General features: G+C 34.6%; 1 protein-coding gene across 1 annotated transcript in view; it reads right to left on the bottom strand.

Moving 5' to 3' along the window:
* KCNH8 (potassium voltage-gated channel subfamily H member 8) overlaps positions 1–24534 on the bottom strand; it is a 161328-nt gene that overhangs the window by 74311 nt on the left and 62483 nt on the right. The window contains exons 3-5 of the mRNA XM_026050813.1: positions 18071–18202; positions 4189–4316; positions 2760–3000 (exon numbers count right to left, since the gene is read on the bottom strand). Of these exons, the coding sequence (XP_025906598.1) occupies positions 2760–3000; positions 4189–4316; positions 18071–18202 (501 nt within the window). The remainder of the gene's footprint in view (positions 1–2759; positions 3001–4188; positions 4317–18070; positions 18203–24534) is intronic.

Raw genomic sequence — 24534 nt, 5'->3', positions numbered from 1 at the left:
TTTATGAGTACATCTCATTTTACACAAATRCTTAAGACAACAGAGAAGAGATAGAACAAATAAAGCATTCATCAGGCACTTTCCTGCATTTAGTTTTCAGCATTCATTTATTCACTTTTCAATTTTTCTTAATGTTTGGCTGATTCCATGATGGAAAACTAAAACTAAGTATCATCTCTTAAAAGTCAATTCATATAGTTAGCTAAAGTTATCTTACTTTATCCATTAATCAAAGGCATTATCCATAAATCAAAAAAAAAAAAAAAAAAAAAAAGCATGAGTTTTGTTAATTATTAGGCATTTCCTTGGAATGTTTAGATGGTCAACTTAAACATAAGTTAAAATATATTAAAACTCTACTGTTGTTCTACTTTGCGTTATATGATAAAAAAACTAAACACAAACATTGTCTAATTACAGTAATAACTCAAGTTATTTATATTCTGTGTGACAAGATAATCTTAACTTTTTRTAAAATGTAATGAAAGCAAATGTGGTAGAGTGAAAATTGCTTATAAGACTATAACTACAGCATTTCACAATGTATGGACTGATTAGAAGTGAAACATATTATTTGCCAAGGTAAGAAGATTTTTTCTTTTTTTTTTTTTTTTACGGTGACATTACAGCTTAGACAAAAAAGATTATGATCCATTTGTGATTTGCTCTTAAGTTCTAAGAAGCCTGTCACTTTAATGCTACAAGTCTCATGGTGAAATAGGAAGGACGAAAGAAAAAATTCTGACTAACTAGATTCATTTAGGACAGCTGATGAGTGAAATACAGACTATATTTGGCAGAAGCACAGATGCAGAATATCTTGACCCAGCTATAGGCTGCCTTCAGAGCTCTCCCYGGAATAGTAAGGAATTACATATGGTATATACTTCACATTTCAGTCTGTACAGATGAAGTTCCYATCATCTTATATGTGTTTTTGAAAAAGCCTTCATCCTGAGTAATCTGCTTGCTTTGTTCTAAGTATTCCTTACCTAGCAGCAATCAGAATTGTTAAGAATCAGTACTTCCTAAAGGTACACCTTTTTACTCTGTCTAGCATGAAGACTAGACAGAATTCTAGTCTGAAGGCACAGTTCTTAAAATATGATTCATCATACTACCATTTTCTTTCACAGTTACACAAATTCTCTTATTAGGTGTGAGGCTCTCTAGACACTGTCATTGTTTTACATGTCTTTCTCTACACTTGGAAAGACATGAAGTTTATTATATMATTACATATCATTACAGTAATAAAAGAGACACTTAGAAAAATAAGAAAAAAATCTTCTGATTTAAAGTGAACCATCCTGATTAAATGTATAGCATTTATTATTATATTATTTTCATTAAAATAATATGTACATTTGAACTATTTCAGATAAGTCCCTACTGATGATATGAGTTTCTCCCAGTTTTGCATCATCATTTTAAATCTATACCTATTAAAGATCTGAGATTCAATGATTTTGCATGACTTCAGACAGTTTGTTCAGTATCTGAAAACTATTGCTTCTGCTTCATAATAACCATGGTTATTTTTTCTGTTGTGAAATAGCAAGCCATTGATAAAATCATTAGACTACTGGGGATCTTTTTTCCTCCCACTTGTAGGCAATGGAATACTTTGGGGAAAATTATTTGAACTAACTGGTGTTAGTATGYCTATAAATTTACAGTTATAGTTAGTATCTATTAGTATCTATTTCAAGTTTCTGCTYGAAAGTGTTAGGGTAATGCACAAATAGAAATAGGAAATATAAACTAAAGGCCTCTCATTCTTATCGCCCTTCTTCATACAGTTGTTCCTGGCCATCTTAGGAGATAAAATACCCAGGATACTCTAATTTGATCAAGCAAACAAAGTATTAATATTTATTGTCTGAAAGTATATGCATATCTTCTATAAATCATGCTAATCTTTTACTTCTGTTCAGGATTTCATTATCCTGTGTAAATATTTTTGTGTAATATCAAATGCAAGAACTTACCAACAATGTATCATTCTTTAGGTAATSTTACTTTATTCTTTCAACTGAGGTGCTCAACAATGTTTAAAAAATGTAAAAATATATATCTGAAAAGTAGAATCAAGTACAGGAAGAAAAGCACTGAACTAAACAGCTATACAAGAGTAAAAGCTAAACACTGAAGAAAATATAATCAATAAAATCAAAGAAGTGTTTTGGAATAAGTAAAGCCAGTATTGGAACTGTGGGAGAAAAATATTGGTATACTTCAATATAGTTTGTGATTAATTAGAACTAATATTAATTGTGCAAACAAGTCTTTACYGATAAACACTTTTATCTGAGCAAATTTAGTCACTATCATAGTTTAGTTTTCATAAGTGATGAAGCTAAAACTCTAACCAGAGTTACCAAGCAAAATTTACTCTATTAATTATAGAGATAGGACTGCTATTGACAACTGATACAMTAAGAGTTTTGCATTCCCATCAAAAAATATAAAAAAGCAGCACTGAGCAGTGCACTGTCTTGATACAAGTGAATGATATAACATGTATATCAGATCCTCTGTTGTGTTCAGAGTCCAATAAACACATACATAACATAAATGAATGAACACAAAATTATCTTTATCTTGAACCTACTGTGTTTTATACACACAAAGAGACTCTCAGGTAGATCAAGTGAAATTCTTTCATTTTGCATTTCTTAAAATGAAATGTGGAATATTGTTCAAAAATATTAATTGTCAAAAATCACCTCCCCAAACAACCCCCAAATATATCTTACCAATGATAAAAAGAATTTCCACTGCAATGTCACTGACAGTTGTGCTTCGAGTTGTAGACAGCTCATCATGGCCAATAAAGCAAACGTTGTAAGGTACAGTCACAGCAACATAAAACGTTGCCAGTAAAATAAGCCAGTCCCAGCCAGCTTTAAAAGTGCTAAAATGCAACAGTATGAATTTGGATTTTTTTGCATCTGAAACTTTGTATTCTGGAAATGCTGGTTTATCTACAAAAACATTCTGAAAGAGAGAGAAAAAGAACAAATGAGACAAATATATTTGATATTTTCAAATGATTCAATATAGAAAAAAGCAAAGCACACTGAAAAAAAATCAGAACAAATTATATTGCTTTTAAATAGAAAAAATATTATTTCAATTTAACTTATTGAAATAAGTTAATTGACTGAAAAAAGCCAYATTTTAACATGTTCTTGCACTGTATAGTGAAAGCATGAAGTGGTCAATATCTGTCTAACTGGGTTAACCCAAGGCATAAAACTCAGGCTCTATCTTCTGTCCGAGTCAGCRCTTTATCCTAGTTTCTGTTATAGCTTTCTATCTCTAGAAAGTCTTACACGGAATCAAAAGCCAGATGTGATCCTTTTTCACTGTTGCCATGTCTTAATTCTCTTCTCATCATGTCTTGTTAATATACACCTCTACAATAATCAGAAAACTGCCAGATGCTAATGCTAGCCAACCTCATAAAACATCAGCATCAGCTGCATTAGAAAAACCTTTAGTGTAGGTGTAGTRGAGACCATCAGCAGAGTACTTTCATCACCCTAGTAAAATCTGTTCACTAGAAATGACAAAAAAACACTATCTGGAAGAAAGAAACAGTATTACTTCAGTAAGAAAATGAAAGCATTTACTTATGCTTTGCAAAGCTGGGACCACTCATATGGAAAGGTTCCTAAATTGTAACTTTCAGGACTTGAACTGAATTGTTTCAGTTTACACAATATAGAGATTTTCAGCTACAGTCATGCCTTGAGTTTTCCACGGATTTCTCGGGGGCAAATAATAATTATGAAAATTAAATAGTTGGGATAGTAAGATAAACTGATAGATAAAATTATACTTTAAGAAACGTATAACATGTTTTTCCTGATATAAAATGTGTGTGTAAAGTATGGTTAAATGGCACTGTTGATATATGAACTGTTGCAAATACCAAAGTGCATTTCAGTATGCTTTGTTTCTCTTTTTTACATTAAAATTTTCATTACGACTTTTCTCAGGTGTCTAGTGACCTTCTACAAAACAATCTTTAAAGGAAATGACACTTAAAAAAAAGAAGAAAATAAGGATTAACAAATCTAGTTAGACCATTCTTTGTTCTCAGAAGTAATGTAACATATATATAAAAGGAAAATTTAAAAAAAAAAAAGAAAAGAAAGAACTTGTATGATTTAAACCTACATTATTAATTTTTAATTTGTTCTTCTCTCTTCTTTGTAGGTGTCCAGAGATGTGGTAAAGGACAGCTCTACTCCGTCTTCGTGCTGAATCAAAATGTGACCCTGCCCTTCCTCTTCCTTTCCATTTTTCTGTAGAACAGAAGTGAAAGTCCCTTAAACATCAGGAGATGCCAGTTTAACCTTTGAGAGTTGAGCTATCGACATCTTAACATTTAGGAGAAATAAGACTAGATATACAAACTACACACAGCTTTTCTAGCTTTTGTTTAATCCTTTATAAGTTTAAGCAAAACAAAACCCTTCTGAAAGAAAAATAAGAGCCACTTTTAATAATCAAACACTTCAATCAACTCAGAAATAATTAATTACAACATATTATTCAAATACTATCTCTAGCATTTGCACTAGGCTTTTGTTATGTCAGAATATGTTAATGTACAACCTTGATTATTAGTAATAGCCATTTATTATTTTCACGTTTTTAGATTTCTGATTTTCCTACCACATAGCACTCACTTGACATATTCCTTGGTGACCTGAGATCCATTAAGTGTATACACCAAACACTGTATTTTGGAAAGTTCTGTGTTTTTCCCCTCAATTCAGCTGTCTGAAATTGTCAATCATGGGATCAAATTTCATTCTCGCTTATACAGCAGCAAATTCTATGCAAGTCCAGGGACTCTGATGGAATTACAGTGAATTGATGCCAGAGTATATGAAAGTAGGCATTTTGTAATGTGTCAGTATCAAGAAAAAAAAGGAATTGTGAGAATAAAAGAAAAAGCTGTGTGTCAAACAGGTTTAATTCAATGCATACAAATGAGGAGGGAAGAAAAAATACAATTAGCACAACCAGAAKTTGGCAACAAGCAAAATAGGTACATTTTGAAACCCGTACGAGAAAAGCACAAGAGATTTGTTACCGAAAAAAAAAAAATTTGCCTTTATTACACGCAACTCTTCACAAGGAAATTGTAAGAAACCAAGCTCTCCAAACTTCGCATTCAAGAACACTTCATGTTACTTATGCAACAGAGATCGCTCCAGGTAAGTGCTTTGCCACATTAGTTATAAAGAGATGAAAAACTCCCTCCTCTTAACCTCCAAAATAATCCAAACTGTTCTGCAAAACCAAAGAGATGAGATGGGGAAGGCAGAGAGGAAATCTCCACACTTAGTGCTGCAGCTTCCTCATCTCCACCTTGAGTACTTGCAGGTGGGTTAGAAAGCTCCAGCACACCTAAGTGCCAGCTACAAGGAGAGATGATGCACACTAGGGCTGATGATTGAGAAAAACCTCAGATGAATGACTTCCCCAACTCCTTTTTTTATCTTTTTTTAAGCTTTCATCTTTAAAACTCTGATTCAGTACAGCATCTAAAACACAAGCTTAATATAAAAAGCCTTTTTACATTCTGAAATTGGGTAAACTGCTTATTTGCTTCTGTAGACCAAAGCAGATTTTAGCCTTTAACTTTATTGGGTCTCCATGGTTGGTAGTTATAGTAGCCTACCTTTGCCATTTTCGTTTAAAATCCTCTTTAAAACTCCTTACAGACCTCTCTTTTTCTTGAGGTACCATGTTGGATAATATAACTCAATCCATGGTGCTCCCTCCCCAGGCAGTCAATAAAATGTGCTCCACAGCTGCTCCAAGGCAGGGCCAGGGACGTTAAATGCATCCTCCCAGCTCCTRGTAGGCAAAGTTTCCAAGGCTCTTCAGCCAAAGGTTTCATCCTCACAACATCTCATGTTTATCACCTCCCCAGGTCCTATAAAGCACAGGGTAATCCATCCCAGTATGTTTTGTTCTTAACATCTCCTAACTGATTTGCTTCTCTCTCACCCACTGAGCAATGAGCTGAAAGCTGTCTGCAACTCTGGCATCTCTATCTGGAACAACAATAAACGCATTAGAGCCAGTCAATGTCAACATATTCAGTTAAAAAGGTTTCTTTTTTCCTCTCCACAACATCTTTGTATTTATTGACATTGAATTTTCACTAAGAATTTCTTATTTGGTCATTCATTTGGGGTTTTCTCTGACTATACGTACTTGATTCAGCTTTTCTGTTTATCCTGAATTATTTTGAAATAATTCATATCTGAATTATTAGGTAGGTATAAATAAATAGGTATAAATAAATAACAAAAAAGGACAGCTTCTGATGAGCTCTATTATGTGTGTCCTGCTTTAGCAATACAAAAGAACTTTAAACTCAACTTTACTCAGCAAATTAAAACCAAACCCATGTCTGCTCTCCTCCAAAATATTTCAAGGCATTTGAAGTGTAGTGCCAGATATGGTTAAAAAAAAAAAAAGTCATGGTTTTGAATATTCTTATTTAGCTGATGAAAAACAATACATTTTTTATTCATCAGCTAGGAGTTAAAAAGTACTCCATTCTTCCAGTAATGCCCTTTAGGTGGTAACAAATAAAAAATGACACAAGTTACCCCTGAGGCAAAGTGGGTCTCAGTGGAAGAGACACGGCATGTAGCCAGAGGAATCTTTCCCCAGGTCCCTACTATGTGCAACTCTGCACCACCCTGCTCCAGTTCCTATGGYTGTCTATGGGCACATGTAAGAGCTTACTTGAGAAGTAAATTCATCACCACACACACAGCCACCATAACGTTCTCAGGCAGGGCACTAGAGCTGCCTGCATTCAGTAGCTCTGACATGAGTTTTGTACTCTGACATGAGCTGAGCACAAAATGCAGCTTTTCAAACAGAAAAGGTGCACATTATTGACAGAGCATCTCAGCCTTGGTAGAATTTTTCATTTTTCACAGCAATAGTTTGTGTTCCTCCAAAAGAATCGTTATCACGTTAGAATATGTGTTATTAAAACCAATACCTTGATTTTCCTCTCCTGGCATGGAACATTTAAATGCCCAACATACTTTGATACGGCATCGTCTCCCAGTCTCATGAATCATTACCACAAGATGTTTCTTATGCAAGTGTATATGAGCATGAAAGGGAAGATTAATATCTAGCATTTCATTCATATTATACATGAAAATCCAAGAGATTTATTTGTTTTTAACCTAAGCAATCATATCAGGAGGATTTAAATGGATAGTAGCAGGCTAGACATAGGTTTCTGAATTATCTCCCAGATTTCAGCAAATAAAATAAATACCTAAAACCTGCAATAAGAAAAAGAAAAAAAAAAAGAGAGAACTTACACTAGACCAAAAWTATGTGTACACGAGACCTAGTTTTCTGTGGCATATGTAATTAAATAAAGTGTTCAGTAGTGTATCAAAAGGAATAAACAAGGGATTACTTAGATTATAAGTTCATATACTGCAAAGCATCTGTAGAGCTATGCAGGAGCAGGTGAAATTCAAATGTGACTAAATACAAACAGTGTTTATTTTTAATACACTTGCATTTAATTAAAATATGTAACACTTTCCTGTGATTGGGGTAAAACAAATAATACTTTTCTGCATTAACATAGTTCCCATAAAATTAGAGAAACACATAAGCATTTGGGTGACTTTATTGACATAAAGCAGCTCTACCTAAAACAATGTGACTAAGCTCTCACAGGGGCTCAAAAGTTGCAGATCAGGAATTCTAAGCAGTATTTTTTCTTTTTTTTTTTTTTTTTTTCATTTCTTGGAGTACAAAATCCATTGAGACAATAGACATACATATGGTGTAGCTCTATGGGTTACACCATAACTGGTCCCATAATTGCTCTTTTACCTCTACACAACCTAATCACATTAGCTCCAAGTTCCAGCTTATATTCCAGCTCCAACTATTTGATTGCCACTGCTGTTCTGTTTGTTTGATAGATAGTACTTTTCCACTAGATAGTACTTTTTCATGCTTACCATGATTCACGCACACTGATTGGCCTATTCAAATAGCATAAATATGACCACCTCAAGTTATGCCATGTCAACATGGTTACAACTAGGAAAGACAGTATAGATTTAGCTATTTGTAAACTATTTGTAGCTATTTGCAAGGAAGAGCTCGTCAGGGAAGCAACAAACTAAATAAAGCAGGTCCAGCTTCACACAGTCCATCATWTAATGCCTGTTAACTTTCATTTAACAGGCCTGTTTATAATGCCTGTTCACTTTCATTTGACAGSGGGAGGGGAGCTTTTTACGCACCCTTTTCATCTTTCCAAGGTTTTTTAGTGTACAAATGTTCTGAGCCTGAGGTAGCTCCTACATGCCCATGCTTCAGATAGCACTTGTGCAACTACACTRCTGTTTCAGAGTTACGTGCTTGAGCCTCAGTCTTGTTACAGGCTTAAGATTTTTTTAATTCCTGACTATCTAGGCTACAGAATTAGAGGCAGTGGGTCCCATGCACTGGCTTCATCACTGCTGTATCCCTGGTGGAGGATGTCTTTCCTTGATTATGTTAGCCTGATCAGTCTAGGCCCAGGCAGAAGATGAATAACAAAGGTAAAAGCACTGATATTTTTCCTGTAAAGGGGAGCTGCCTACACAACTGATGCCTAGAGAAAGAACAGCAGAGGTAATACAATGACTTTAAAGCTGCAGTAGCACCTGCTATCCTGTGGAGAAGCCTATTTAAAACCGTGAATGAATAATACATGAAGTCCATTAAYGAACAAGGGCTTTAGAGTGTGGAAAATTTTGTTTGCCATTTCCAAGGCATTGTGAATTTGTATTCGGTTAACATTTTACTCATAGGACTGGATAAGTTAACAGAGCAGTTAAGGCCATTATTATTTATTTAATTTTATAAAAAGTAAAAGCCAGTCATGAGCTGAAACAGAAAGGGATGCAGCTCACAGCTTGGAAAATGTCTCATAGAAAGAACATGCTCCTAAATGCATGAGCTGAAGTGAGCAGTTGAGCAAAAAGAAGCAGAAGAGCACAAATAAACTTTTTTGCAAAGAAGCTGCAGGGTAAGAAAGAATTGGAGAGGCTCATGGTACTGCATTATGACAGTTCTTCTGTAATGCTAGGTTCAATAAATCATGTATTAGAGAATTTCTCAATTGTTTATTAACTTTACAGCTTATTTATAAATGACTTCCTGTAAAAGGGGCAATGAAGATTTCCCTCGTATTTTAACAGAACTGTTGACCTTCTGTTGACCTGTGCAAAACTTCACCATTTGCATTGTGAAATACAGAAAACTGTACCAGAAAGTATGGTCTCTGCATAAACACTTATGAATAGCCCACATGCCACAAAATAAATGCAATTATGGCTAAAGAATAAACAGTGTTACTTGATCATAGCCACTATCATTAACTCAAAATAACACATCTTAGCCAGTCCTCAAACACAGAAAAAAAATCTATTTCAAAAGACACAGTGAAGTAAAGTGATACAGAAGTATTCTGAATGAAGACAGAATACTTCCCAAAGAGATTGTTTGGAAGACTTCTATGAGTTTTTCCAGGGTTTTTATGACCTTTGTCTAACTTTCAGATCTTATTCTCCAGGGGACAGCACCCTGGTAGATATCAATAAGGAGAAAATTGATAGAAGCCTGTTTTGGTTTAAATGACAGGACAAAAGCACCACCATTGAGATTGCACTGTGGGAGCTCTGTTTGTTGCAGGAAGCATTCCTTCTGCCAGCAGAAGCCGAACATTTACATGTACTTAACGGACATGCCTGCTGAAAAGATGAAACATAGACTATTATTTTTACAGGGACTGATTTCTTTTTTTTTTTTTTCTTTTTTTTTTTTTTTTTAACATTATTAAATCAAGGTGTATAATTTTGGTTATTCTATTCTAAAATTATGCCTTCAGAGAAAATTAATCTTATACAGCTAATAGGAAGTTATTATAGGTAAAGCAAAGCACAATAGTATATGTTACTACTAGTGTTACATGGACCAGAAATGCCTATACACAGCAATGTGCATGTGAGAAAAGAAATCCTTAATCCCTTCAACCTGTGTGTAAACATACACACACACACACATATAAATACACATATTATGTATGTACACACACACACACAAAGAACAACCTCCTTCCCTCACCTTCCTCTTCTCCCCCTTCTCTCGCTCTCCCCTCTACCCTCGAGCCCTTGATCTTCAATATTTTCAAAGATCCTATTTCTATGCTTTCTCAAGTCTGGCCTTACAGCCAGGTTGGTGAGTGAGCTTGTAAGTCACTGAGAAACTTTTCATTGATTTCAACATGTGTAAATGTTTACCATTGTATTCACATTCAGTGACATTTGAACAAATTAATTAAAGTTGTACAAGTAAGATGATTATGGATTACAATCTTGCTCACGTAATAAGTGAAAACAGGAATATTAATTCCTGTATCATTTCTATCTAATATAAACATATATTTCATCTGATAAAGATTTCTCTTAATTACTTGTGAATTGCAAATAGGCATGAGCAGGTACTTTCAAAAACATTTTGTGCTCATTGCAACTTGTCCAGCCTTAAAATAGGGAGGGTGGTAGTAGTTAAAAACACAAAAGATAAGACAGTTAAAAGGTCAAAAAAACTACTACAACTGTTCTTATGTTTTATAAAGTCATTGGAATGTCCCCAAACCCTCTTTGACTATCTTCTGAGAACTAAGAGTTTCAGAATGTGAAAGTCTAAGGTCAAAAAAATAAAATTGTTTTACAACCTTAATTATACAGGATAATATGGTAAGCTCCCAGTTGTGATTTTTTTTTTTTTGCCTCAGCTAAACAAAATTGACTTATAGTAGATCTCATCTGCAGAGACTTTATGGGACCTTTATAGGACCTTGGAGTTGTTCTGAAGAACAACTGCATAAACTACATTCACTGTAGCCATAATTACAACTGAATTTTGGAAATACTTTAAGCTGCCTTATTTGTGGAAAGGTTTCTGAACATCAAAAGATGTGTTCAAAATGCATTTTAGTCCTAGTAGTATCTTAATTGCTAAAAATATAAGATTCAACATTTTACCTAGGCACATGAGAGTCTCTAYAGACATTTCTTCCTTTTCAAAATTTTCCCACAAAAATAAAGCATTTATGTAGTTTTCTTTTATATAGTAAAGCTATCTCTTCTCAGCTCCCCCCCACACCCCAAGCCCTTCAAAGCCAAGTCAATACAAAAAGCACCACTGCATTACAGCAGCTCTGAAGGGCATTTGCAACTGGCAATGCATAAACGAAACATTCCCACACAATTTCTTCCAGACTGTCTTGTATAGTTCATCTAATTAGCTTAGTAAGGAAAGTCCATAGGTGTTTTCTATTAATCTTGTCATCAGTCATGCAAGCCAACTGAAAAGCAACAAAAGTGAAAAATAAAACAAATCAATCAACAACAAAAACAAAACACCACTTTATAACTTGCTTCCTAAAGAAAATTTGGATGTGACTATGTGAGATCATCAAGGAAATGATGAGTTATTTGGTTGCTAATATTAGTATTCGCTCATCCTTCCATAATATCCCAGAAYACAGGCTGCCTCCTTCACACTTGATCAGTGTCTAACTCTGAGTTTACTTTTTTATTTTCTCCTTCATTGTGCCACAAAGGACCTTTGCTGCTTATTTCCGGAATACATGCTGCACCCCTCTAAGAACTCCTGGAATAGGACTGCCACTTGCATTTAGCACTTGGTAAAAAGCTAACACAATGGTTATAAAAACTGTTGTTTCCCAAAAGGTTCAAGGCTCAAATACAGCTTGCACAGAGAAGGTGGAGAGGGAAAGCATGTATGTGCTCACATGTGCAGAAATAGGGAGTATAAAGACATATATATTTTTCCCATAGGTATTTGCACTGTCATGCATTAGACAGGAGGAAAGCAGTTTCTCTTCACCGAGGACAAAGGAAATGCAATCTCTTTCCTTCCTAATTTGATGGTCATTGAGGATCAAAGTCAGCATAGAGAAGATGTAATYAAGTCATTGGAGAATGAAGTTTAGCACAGTATACTGCTCCTTTCAGCAAAGGAAAAGTTGTGGTCAGATTGTATTTCTACCCATCCCTTGCATTGACTGAACTGCAAGGTTTCCAGGCATCCTAAAATAACTGTGCTTTAGATATTAGACATCTAGATTACTGCAAGTACTTTTCCCAATATCATGCAGCCTGACAGTCATAAAGAGCTTTAAAAACTAGGGTTTTCAATTTTTTTGAATATTCACTGATGTTGCTTGAGCAGTTGGGAAGGGATGAGACAATCATTAATCAAAATATCCATTAATCTGGATATTTCAGAGTTTTTTTTTTTTTTTTTTCTTTTAAGAAAAACAGAGCTCTCCCCTGCCACCTAACAGAAATTTTCACATAAAAAATGTATTGCAAAATGGTTGGCATATGGCATTTCTCTTTTGGCACACACACACATACACAAAAAAAAATCCATCAAAACAAATGCTGTGCAACCAAATTAAATCTGTTTTCTTAGAAATTCATACAGGCCTAATAGAATGTCAGAAAATTACTGTTAGTCAGTCAACCCATAATACTGCTGCTTAGTTTCACTCATGGTAAGGAAGGATAGAGCTTTAATTCATATTTATTTCTGATAAAAATATATATCTTTGACATCAAACCGGCCAACTTAATGAGGAGAGCTTTAAAATAGGAACAATAGAGGAAGGAGAAGATGAACAACAACTAAGAAGACAGTAGACCAGATTGTCAAGTAAATGATGCAAGGTGATGTAGGCAAGAGAAGCCTTATATTCAACACAACAGAGCAGAAAGGAGTCCATGTCAAATGTAGCACACAAATACTGAAATGATGGAATTTCTCTGGTGTTTTTTGGGAAAACTGTCTCCTTATAAGCCATCCCTCCAAAGTGCCTGCACACTACTGCATGCATGCACTGTGGGGAACAAATAGCAAGAGACAGAGGTCTGCAGACAGTTATAGGGCCACAAACTTATTTGTATCAGAGTTAGGGGGGTCAATTCAGGTGATTGAAGTGCTTCAGTGRATGGATACAAGCTCTTCAAGAGGAGCTGCACTGAATGTTCCTGACTCCAACATTTAAAAGAAGCATGCGGAAGGTCAAAGTAGGGTTAGGTGACCCRAGAGGAACATAGAGATACTGTCCAAGTAAACTGTCCAAGGAACAGTGTCAGAAAAAGTAAAGGTCACTTAGAGCTTAATCTGGAAAAGGATGTGAAAGGCAAGAAGGACTACTATAGGCAAATCAACAACCAAAGAAAGATTACAGAAATTGTGAACCCATTCCTGAATGACAGGGAACCTGGTGACAGAGGATGCTAAAAAAGACCAAAAGTACTCCATTCTTTCTTCACCTTGATATTGACAGGTAAGATGAATCTTAGGCCCTTATGGACTTTGTGGGAATTCAGGGAGCAAGGAAGACTTACCTCAGTAGATTAGGGAACATTTCAAAAGATCGAACACACCAAACCCTGGGACCTGAAGGAATGCACTCATGAGCACTGAGGGAGCTAGCTAATGTCATTGTGAGACCACTCTCAATTACCTTTGAAAGGTCATGTTGATAGGGGAGGTTCCTGAGAACTTGAACAAAACAAATGTCACTCGTTTTCAAGAAGGATGGAAAGGGAATCTGAGGGAAATACAGACTTGATAACATCACCTTGACCCCTAATTGAAGGTGATAGAGAAAACCTCTTGAAGGTCATTAACAAATACATTAAGGACAAGAAGGTGATTGGGAATAGTCAGCAGAGATTTACAAAGGGTAAATTGTGCCTGACCTATCTGACAGTCTTCAACAACTCAATGACTAGCTCAGTGGATGAAGGGAATGGCAGTGATGTTCTTTATCTTGACTTTAGTAAGGATTTTGATACTGTCTTCCATAACATTCTCATTGACAAACTGACAAAGTATAAATTAGATAAGCAGGAACTGGAGTGGACTCATAACTGACTGAATGGCTGGGCTCAAATGGTTGTGATCAGCAGTGTGTAAAGTCCAGCCAGTCACTAATAGTCTACCTCAGGGGTTGATCCAGAGAGTAATACTATCTAAACTCTCCATTAATGACTTGAATGATGGAAAAGAGTACATTCTTGGCAAGTTTACAGGTGATACAAAACTGGGAGGATCCTAGGGTTTTTTTTTTTTCAGACAAAATGCTAATCATTTTCTGAATGAAATATTGACTAATAGATTATCAATGAAAGCTACAAGAATCTCTTTGGAATGAGTCAAATTTAGCAGGGGAATTCTGGCACTGATTACAGCTATAGCATTCTCCATCTATATTAATGAAGCTAGTATGGATTTGCATACAAATTAGAGATCTGAAGAGGTCACAGAAAAATTTCGTAATTTCCTACCTATATCATTGCAATCCTGTTCCCTCAACAGCAATGGAACTCTTAAACCAATTTACCAAAATATACCTCATCTTAGTTTAGAATAGTAAAATAGATCTCCCATAAAACTGCACATGTTCTTTTCCTATACAAAAATCTCAGGATATGATATCACCATTGGCTGATCAGACTGAAACTTAYACAGAAGAGAAGCAGAAAAAAAAAGACCTTTTAAATTTGTATTTAAAATGAGGCATTCAGAAGAAAAGGTCACAGACGGTGTTTGACATTTGGGCTGGGTAAAGTGAAATAGTGAAGAGGAAGGGGAAAAAAAAAAGACTTTTGCAAGGCACATTGGCACAAAGGAGCAAGAGGCCTTGTATGAACAGATGATATGGCAGATAAGGAAAGTTCTGCAGAAAAGCAAAGAGAGTATCAGACTCCTGAGGACTATGAAAATAAAAAGATAATCTACAAGAAAAGAGAGACCACAAAACCAAGAGATAAAACTCAGGAACTGGTCACTGAGAAAGTGTGGGGGAACAAGGTTTTACAGAAAACCAATATAGGTGTTATGGGTAGGAAAGAAGTGAAGAAGAATAAAGTCTGAAAAAGATTTTTGGAGGTGAGCGTTCAGTGCACTAACAAACAATGTTGTCAAGGGGCCCAGGGCAGGCTTTGGAAAAAAAGGAACATGAAAATTGTCTTAGATAATCTTTTGAATAAGTTTAGAAATAAAGGTAGCTGGAATGTGAACATAATGCAAATTGTTAAAGTCCGTTCTGGGCAGAAAAGAAAATAGAAACTTGAAGTAAAATCTTTTAATACAAAAGCCTTGCATGGGCAGAAGAGTTTAACACTGAACAAGTTTCCCTTTCCCATATGTAAATACAATCTTAACACAAGAGATATGCCAAAAAGGTAATAGAGATGCACCTAATGGCAACTGTCTTATAGCAAGAGTTGGCCTTTYAGTTCCCCTGAAAAGACAAATTCAATAATATTTGACCACGCAAAAATATATTTTAAGAACAAAATTATTTTGTGCATTTTGCAAATGAAGCACACGCTATATACATAGTAGGAGATACAATTAAAGAATGAACTATTGCTTGGGTTCAGTATTTTGCAATTTCATTTACTGAATCRATTTCATAGAATTCATGGGTTAATATATTGTCATGGTCAGCATATTACCATTAAATTTATTTTTATACAGCCACATATATTTACACAAAATATTTGAATTGTTTCTAAATATGTGTGTGTAGAAGGTTGGATATTCTTTCTTATCTCACCATATTTTATAAATCAGTGTATTCAGCAAAGTCCTACACTAAATTCTACTTTCTGTTACCACAGGAAGTTACCCCCATAAGCAAGTTACCTCCATGGAATAAGAGGATTACCATGGTTTTACATGAGTATAGCAGGAAGGAACAACAGAGTATCGAGGTTGTGCTCTAAAGAGTGTATTGTGCAAGACAGCAAAATGTCAATTCCCAAAGACTGCAACAGTTCTTAAAGCCTAGAACCTACACTGTAGAGCAGAGAACTGAATCAGCATTTGCTGATGTAAATGTAGCTTTGTATAAGTGCATTTGTCTGTCAGCGCAAGAGTGGGATCTTGGAGGAGCATTAATCTTTAAATGTGCAACAGCAGACATGAGCTAAAATCTGCTTAGATGTACAGTTTAACATGAACTCATACAATAACTAGAGATGATTGAATTCCATTTTAAGATAAACATAGGGCTATGAAAGAAATGTTTAATTGATAAGCAATAGCAAAAGCATTTTACATAGCATTTTACAAGCAATCAGTCACATACCTATTTCAAATAATCACTGGTATACTAAATGAGATTTCTGTTAGTATATTTTGAAAATTTGCATCCCTCACAGGAGGTAAACCATTAGCATYTAGAACATAGACATTCAGACAGTCTCTCTTCTACATGGCCTCACGCATCATGTTTTAATGAACTATCTTCCTAAAGGAAAAGGAAGGTGTAGGGTTTTTTCATATATATGTATCTTAAGTAGAAATCAAATAAAAATATAAAAAGGATTCTACTTTGATTACTAGAAGTTAGATGCAAGGGTAATCTTGGTACTAATTCAAAGTCTCAAAGTCTTTAATTTTTCAGCTCAGAAATTCTTGAATATGTTCTCTGCAAAAAGTGAGGAATGCACAAAAATATGTCCATTATTGTGGACATATTGTGGCTTGAAATGAAAATAAATGTGAAACTATTTGTCAAACTGCACAGAAGAGGCAGGCATTGTTAAAATAAATTCTGGTTTAAGAAAATTCACTGCATGAGGAAGCATAGTTTTTTCTGTTTTCAAATACTAAAATGTTTTAAAAGAATACTGTATTATAATTGTCTCTGCAACTGAGATATAAATATTTTTATTGAAAAGGTTACCAGTTTACTAACTGCAAAATCGACAAAAGTGGCATTCAAATTCTTTTTTTTTTTTTTTTGGATAAAAGGTTTCATCTTCTTTCCTATGCCACTATATTATATAAATCAGTGCATTTAATGCTAAAAATTTTTCATTACTAACTGACCCCCTACCTCAGAAATCTACGAGAAGAAAATCTTACAGCTATATTTACATTGTTTCAGTGATATACAGGGATCAAATGACTATAACAGAAGTGAAAAATTTAGATAAATCTAAAGAGCAATATCAGAATTGAAAATGGAACAATAATGAAACTTCACAGGAATTCTGAAAGTTATTACTTCCCTCCACAGAAAAATCTTCTCTATAGACATTTCCTCTAAATGTAAAACTACTTCTCTTGTTTTAGTGGACTTTTAAAAGATCTAAATCTGGAGTAAGTTCACTGCCTTCCATAGACTACTGACCACACATCATCTATTTCCCCCTCCAAMCTCATTGCTTTGTTGTAGAGGAAAGTAGCAAAACTTGATTGCACGATGCAATTGAAATTGATTTGTGGCAGCTGTGCATTATTAGAGTGGCACAAATAATCTTTTCCCAAAATTTATAAGCATATCCTTGCATAGTTCCCTTTCAGAAGCAAATAAATGTGAGAACAGATTTCTTATACTACTGAATATTATTAAAGACAGACTAAGCATTAGTATTTCAGATATTGAAATTAAAATCAGATCATGAGAACAACTGCATTTTTCATTTGGAAGAAATATTTTCTGAAGTATATATATGTGTATATCTATATATGTATACCTTCCAAGAAAACACATGAGAATTCACCTCTCACAGAWGTTGAAATTGGCTTCACATAGGGATGTTTAAAGAGGTCTAACTTTCCTATAATTTACCTTAGAAAACATAGAAAGTAAATAAATCACCGTTTAATTTTGAGGATAAAATGCTTGGATAGTTTATTCCTCACTGGCAGACTGTGGAGCAATTCTAATAAAAAAAATAGAAATATGATTTTCAGGAAATAGCTAAACCTTCCATGCCATTTCATCTTTAATTTCAGAATAGTTAAATTTTTCCTATATGAATTTACTCTTTGGAAAGGTAGAGATTCCCTGTGCTCAACAGTGTATATTGAAGAGAGTTCATAKGACTCTCCAACAATTTTCTTATCAATGTGGGTTGCAAATTGCACAAACCTTCCTTTTTGTCTTCTGCAGCAATCTTCACTTTTGTGTCTGTTATATCTTTGAAAGAGGCCAGAAAGAGTACTACATCTCCTTTTTCATTCTTTATAGGAACAATATCCAATAGGCACCAGAATGAAGACCCTGTAAGGATAAAGAATGAATTCAATTCAGACAGTTGTCTTTTAGCAGTGAGGGGAGAGAGGGACAGAGAAAGAGAGGGACAGAGAAAGGGAGGTGGAGGAGGAAGGTGGGGGGGGGGAGGGAGAGAGAGAGAGAGAGACGGAGAGAGAGAGAGTTGAAAAAAAATATTAAAGCTACAACTAACGTAATTCTAACAAAAAATCTTATTTAGGAGGTTAGTAGTCAGAAAATCACAGATGTTCAGCTCATGTAAATCTCTTTGCATCATTGGTTGAAGCTCAGTAATACTGCTGTCTCTGAAAGCAAGGCATTAATTTAAATGCAAAATTTATCCACAGGGATCATTAATAGTGTTTAATGAAGCTGCTTACTCCTCTGAAATCATGCTTTCCTTTGAACTCTCAGCTGATGATACCTCCTATTTTACTGGAATAGCCTCCGTGATGTTAACTTGACATCTGAAGCTTCCTTAGYTATAGAATCGTTTTACCTTAGTCATCTCACTAGGTACTCATTAAAATCCCTTGACAAAAGACCTGGTAGGTTCCACTGATTCAAAGGTATTTAAACTAATCAGATATCATACTTAGAACCGAAATTGTGAATTCTCAAATCAAAATAACTTAATCTAGAGACGAATTAATTCTTTGCATCTTAAACATGGTAAGAGTTATTATAASTTATGCCATCTATATAATTAATATCAACCATCTTCTTTACTATGCACAATGGATGCTTTGCTAAGATATAATTTCTTCAACAATGTTTTAGACAATACTCATATCAACCTTTCCCTGACCATGCCCGCTATTTATTTATATTTATTTTATTATTTATACTGTTTAAAGTAAATTCTTCTTGTTATTTCTGATTGTGCCACATTTTCTACTTGCAAAGAAGTTGTTCAATTACACAGCTGTTATTCATATGCTTACCATTAATTCARCCACTCAGAATAGAAGCTAATTTCTGCTTAGCTCCTGGCAAATACTTCAAATGCGTGRAGAGTTTGACTGAGAACTCAGTAAATACCCTGGAGTGGGATATTTAGAGTACCTTAGAGAAAGCAGAGGGAGCCCAGTAAACGGCTAGAAAGACAATTGGGGAAAAAAAAAAAAAAAAAGGGAAATAGATTGGCTTTATATTAGGTTTAAACATCCTCATTTTGGGGTTGTGAAAACAAAGTAAAGAAGCTCTTTTGAGGGTAGATARAACTGATATCAGAAAGAAGATATTTCTACTGTTTCTTCCTTYGCTTTATTTTTCCATTCTGAATTCACTTTTGTATAGACTTGATTCCTTTATCAAAGCTTCTGGGAAAAATTTTGTTATGGTTTAATGCTAAAGTTGTTTATCTTCAATTATACTTCCTATTACCTGTACTACTTCTCCTCTTTCTTTGTAAATATTGCCCAAAAATATTAAATAAGCAAAGCAAATATGCAACATTAACAATATGTGGAAGGACTTCAAGGTGAGTGCTTGGCATGGTGAAGCTGTTGCTCTTGCCATTACATATAGACTCAGTCCTCAAGTCCTGAGCCGAGTTTCAGTTGCTGGATTTTCTGCCACTGCTGTGAAGGGAGMAAATGAATACAAAGTACTCTTCAAAAGTAAAGAAGATGGCCCAATTTAGCTGAGGAGTAGATCAATATGTGCTAGCACTCTGTCAGGAACAGGACTGTGTCATCTTTCACTATTGATAAGCATTCTCGGAAAAATATACMGATCCAGGGCAATCCATTATAGAGCTTTTACGCTGAAAGCTAGCATCACATAATACTATAACCCAAAAGAACTCTCTACTCATCCAAAAAAGTAATTCCCTATTTAGTTACAATGCTTTTGAGTGCACTCATCAGTGAGAGAGAAATTCCTTCCTTGCTTCAGATGGTACATACAAAGATCTTCTGTATTGTCAAGAGTTGTCTATCAAAGAAATTTCTCTTGGAGTTTTATTTATATACAGACTCTTTTGCTCCAAGCCACCACTCTTTGAAGAAAAGTTTAATCTTTCTCTTGCATTATGAACTGAAGGTTCAAAATATATTTTAATATCCTTAGGGCTTATAAAAGCACATGGCAAGAAAGGAGAAAAAGAGATCAAATGAAGCATAATTTTATCACAAAGCAATTTGCCTATAGTCCAGCACTAATATATACATAAGGAAGAGAGTGCTTTATTGACGTGCTCTCAGCCACCATTTCTACCTTTCCTCAGTGCAACAGTCTGTCTCAACCTGAAATCAAGAGTCGAGAGGGAAAGGAATTTTAAAATGAGATTTTATGCCAAACCTTGCCATCACATTAATATCCCTTTTACTAGAAAGTAAGGGCTGTTTAAAACAAAGAGCAGTTGCATATGCAACAAAGAGTTAGTTGCATATGCTCAGCATACAAAAATACTTACTTTAGTTAAACCCACTCCAGACAAAGCTTAGTGCTCAGAATGAGAAACTTTGGTGGATGTCTGCGTGTTGTAATTTGGTTATCAGAACACAGAAATTGAGTGGGGTTATTGACAATTATTGTTTGTCAATAATTTTAATTACTTAATAACTTTAATAATAACTTCAATTCTTTAATAATAGAATTAAATTCTGTACCTATATCTTCTGTTTAGTCAAAATYCTAATCTTACTTACCTCCTACTTCYGCAGTAAGGACCAGTAATTCCTCTCAATCACTCCRTACTAGTAATAAACACAGAAATAAAATTATATTCTCCTCATAATCTAGAGCCATCTTGGCAGTCTTGTATCATCCAGGCAGAGCATCTTAGAACTTTGGGGTTTTTTGCTTTGTGTCAGCTATTGGTGGCCTCACCTCCCTTTAGACTTTGCTTGTCAGACTCTGGGCTGGGTTGCATGAGCCCTACCATCAGTCAAGGGCGATAAATTGAACATACTGCTGTGATTCAGATGCATCTGTTGTGTGATGAAAAGAGGCTAAGACATAAAGAACTTTTACTAAGCTTTGCGTCTGCACATAACACACCAGACTAAYAAAATGAGGTGTTTTATAGGCAAAGAAATTGAATACAGACAAGAAAGATTGTCCGTCTTACATATTGAATATACAAGTTGCCCCACAGCAAGAAATAGTGACTCTTCAAACCACATAATTATCATGATATATATGCACAAGAAGAGAGAATTAAGCTGTGCAGAAGATAGAATTAAGCTGCACAAGACATCATAAATCTGGTACATTTTTTTACATTATAGAACTTAGCAAGCTACATGTTTTTTAAGCAGATACAAGTCATGCTTTCTTTTTCTAATCTCTTTCTAGGGATCACTATTTAAAAGACAAAAATAAAAATATTGCTAGATGGGTAGTGGCAATAACTTGCCAGCAGAGTCAATTTTGAATCTTCAGCATAAGAACCAACTTCTTTCATTTCTAGAGTTATCTGTTATTATCAAAATATCTGCAGTCGGATACRTGGTTATTAGCAAAATAGAGCTGTTGCTGGATACCTGATATCACCGGAGAAGTTTTAGACTATTTTTCTTCCCTTTTCTAATGTGGAAACTCTGGATAGCAAAACTGTCAGGTTAGGCTTTGAAAAKACTTCACTTGGAGAGACTAAACTGGCTCCTTTGATAAATTATCAGAATATTTCCAATGTCACTGATAACATTTTGGCTGAATATTTTGTGTTTTTGAATTGTTATTGAAAAAAAAACAAAGTGCAAAAAAGAAAAATATACATKAAAAAATCCTTCATAACAAAACTGAAAGGGAATGGGTCTGAAAGTAAAAACACAGCCACAGCTAGAGTACTTTCTCTTTATTAAGTTCCAAAACTTTAACAATAGTCTATTAGCACAGATAATAAAAGATTTTATTTCTTTAAGCAAATAACTACCTTCTCCATCATCTTTGCAGAAGTCACATGCATATATTAAAATAGATATATATCAATTTTTCTTTACATTCTGCTACTGCAGGTGACCGCCTAGGTATCCTAGTGCCAATGTTGAGAAAACAAGGATATTCATGAATAGGATATGTTTGTTAACTGACATATATGGTCAATGATGTCTGTTCTAATATTTTCACAGTAGTGGTGTAAAAGATTCAAGAACAGATTCCCACAAGCTTTACATATATATATATATAGATAGATCTTGTTTTATCCTTCAAATTGCTTGCTTCACAAGTTTCAAAAGACTCTGTAAACCCATTCCAAAAGCCAGAAGTATTCCAAGAACTTGATAGGRGGGAGGTAATAAATGAGATAACTTAAGAACAAGGTAAAAATTATGTTTCAATAAGAATAAATAGGTAACTAAGTTAACTATGTGGAGCTATGTAGTGACTCAGAAGATTCCATTAAAAATATCTCTGCATCTGTCTCTCTACAAGTTATCATTACTGCTCTGGTATAAATCTTGAAATTATGAATTACTGTTGTTCTGTAGGTTTGTAGAATAAACATTCAGAAAGTCTCAAAGTTCTTTATTTATTAGATTGTGCATACTGACTGTGTTAAAACCAGCATGCTTTCAGAGTGTCAACAAAGAAATAATTAAAGGTATCTGATGTGAGGCAGCCAAACAGAATGCAATGCTTTGGCTATAGGAATGCATTGCAAAAAGAATCAACATTACGATTTCTTATATGATATGTAATTGCCCGATCATATATTGTGGGCCCTTCTTTTATACAAAATCGCCACCTCCCATTAGAGGAAGCAAAAAATGTCCTGCCTAGGCACCCCCACTCTTCTTTAGCGCCCTGCTTCAACCTATGCCCTGTTCCCTGTGCTGCCAGGTGGTTCAGAATGGCTCAATGCATCATATTACCCATCTAAATGACACAATGCGGAGAGGGAGAGAAAGATGTCAAGGATGATTTCCTGAGAGCAGACACACCTCAGTACAGTTGAGTTTTGCAAAATACTCTATTACAAAATTCCTCTATTAAACAGGTARAGGCTTAACCTACCCCATCAAAATCTACATTTAAGTTTATCTCGACACAGTCTGCCTCAGTTCATAGTTTGAGCATATGACTTCCCAACTTTAATCTAACCGTAATGTTTAATTTGCATGCAGCAGCTAATAGAGTCTGCAGTATACATTTTATATAAATTAACTTATGGACTCCAATGCCTCTATATTTCAGTATTTCTCCCCCATCTTTCTTGGCTCTTCTTTTACAACTCTAATATCTTTTCCTTAATGAAACTTCTAGTTTGAAAATCCTCTAATTTTCATTGAGCAAAACCAGGGAAGCTAAGCAACGCCTGTTAAAGCCATGTGACATGCTTTCATTATCCTTATGTGCACTACTTATTTTTTCTCTGCTCTAATTTCCTTTTCCTATTTCCCTTCAGATTAGAAAACTCTCTATTTTAGGAGATAACAACCTGCCGGATGTAATCAAGTTATATTTATAGCAATTAGCAAAATACATAGGATATTTAAACACCATTTATATAAAAATGATGTGAAGTCAATGAAATATATTCTGTTTATACGCAGAAAGTCTTAAGGACAAAATCTTTAATACTCATAGTTTGCAACTTACTCCTCCCTGCCACCCAAAAAATCATTACTGTGTTCCAGTCATAACATTACACRGTGTTCATTATTTGTCAGCTGGCTCCAAGGAAAGTAGTAATTATGATGGCTTATTTATAATTAAATATCCAGTATCTCTAGTTAAAGTAAYAGAACTTGTCCTAAAATATTATAGTCTCCTCATCTAATAACTATTATATACATATATATCTATAAATCACTTAGTGTACCCAAATTCTTCATCTTTCTATGAATTGTTTCAGAGTAAGTCAGACCCAATCCTTCCTTAGCAGTCTACATGATCTCAAAATAAACAATGTCTGCTTTCCTTTGATTACTCTATTTTTGCAGTCTAGAACTGCGCTTACAACTCATGGTCCCTCTTTTTGGATTTTAAGAGCTCCTAACTCAAAAAATATATGTAACCATAGTAGTAAATATGAATTTTTTTATGTACTGAGGGATGTACTTTAATGCTTGGGGGGGGCGGGGAGGAAAGCAACACATTTGCTTAAATCAAGGTACTCTCTCACATACATTTGTGTACATGTTTATGAGTCACGTACATGACTCATACATGTCATACATGACTATACATACATACAAAAAAAAAATGTGTACACACACATACACACACTTCACATCTTTCTCCTTTTCTTCCAGTAATCTGCCAAACTAGTAAAACTGCAATTTTTGACATCAGGAGAGATATAGCTCATATTCACCAGGATACAACCATATTTTCAAATRATACTATTTTGTTTTTGAACTCATTACTTTATTCTCTTTAAAAACAAG

This window comes from Nothoprocta perdicaria, unplaced genomic scaffold (assembly GCF_003342845.1).
Source record: "Nothoprocta perdicaria isolate Ctin4 unplaced genomic scaffold, notPer1 scaffold_70, whole genome shotgun sequence".
NCBI classification, from domain to species: domain Eukaryota; kingdom Metazoa; phylum Chordata; class Aves; order Tinamiformes; family Tinamidae; genus Nothoprocta; species Nothoprocta perdicaria.
This window is presented reverse-complemented; position numbering and strand designations above follow the sequence as displayed.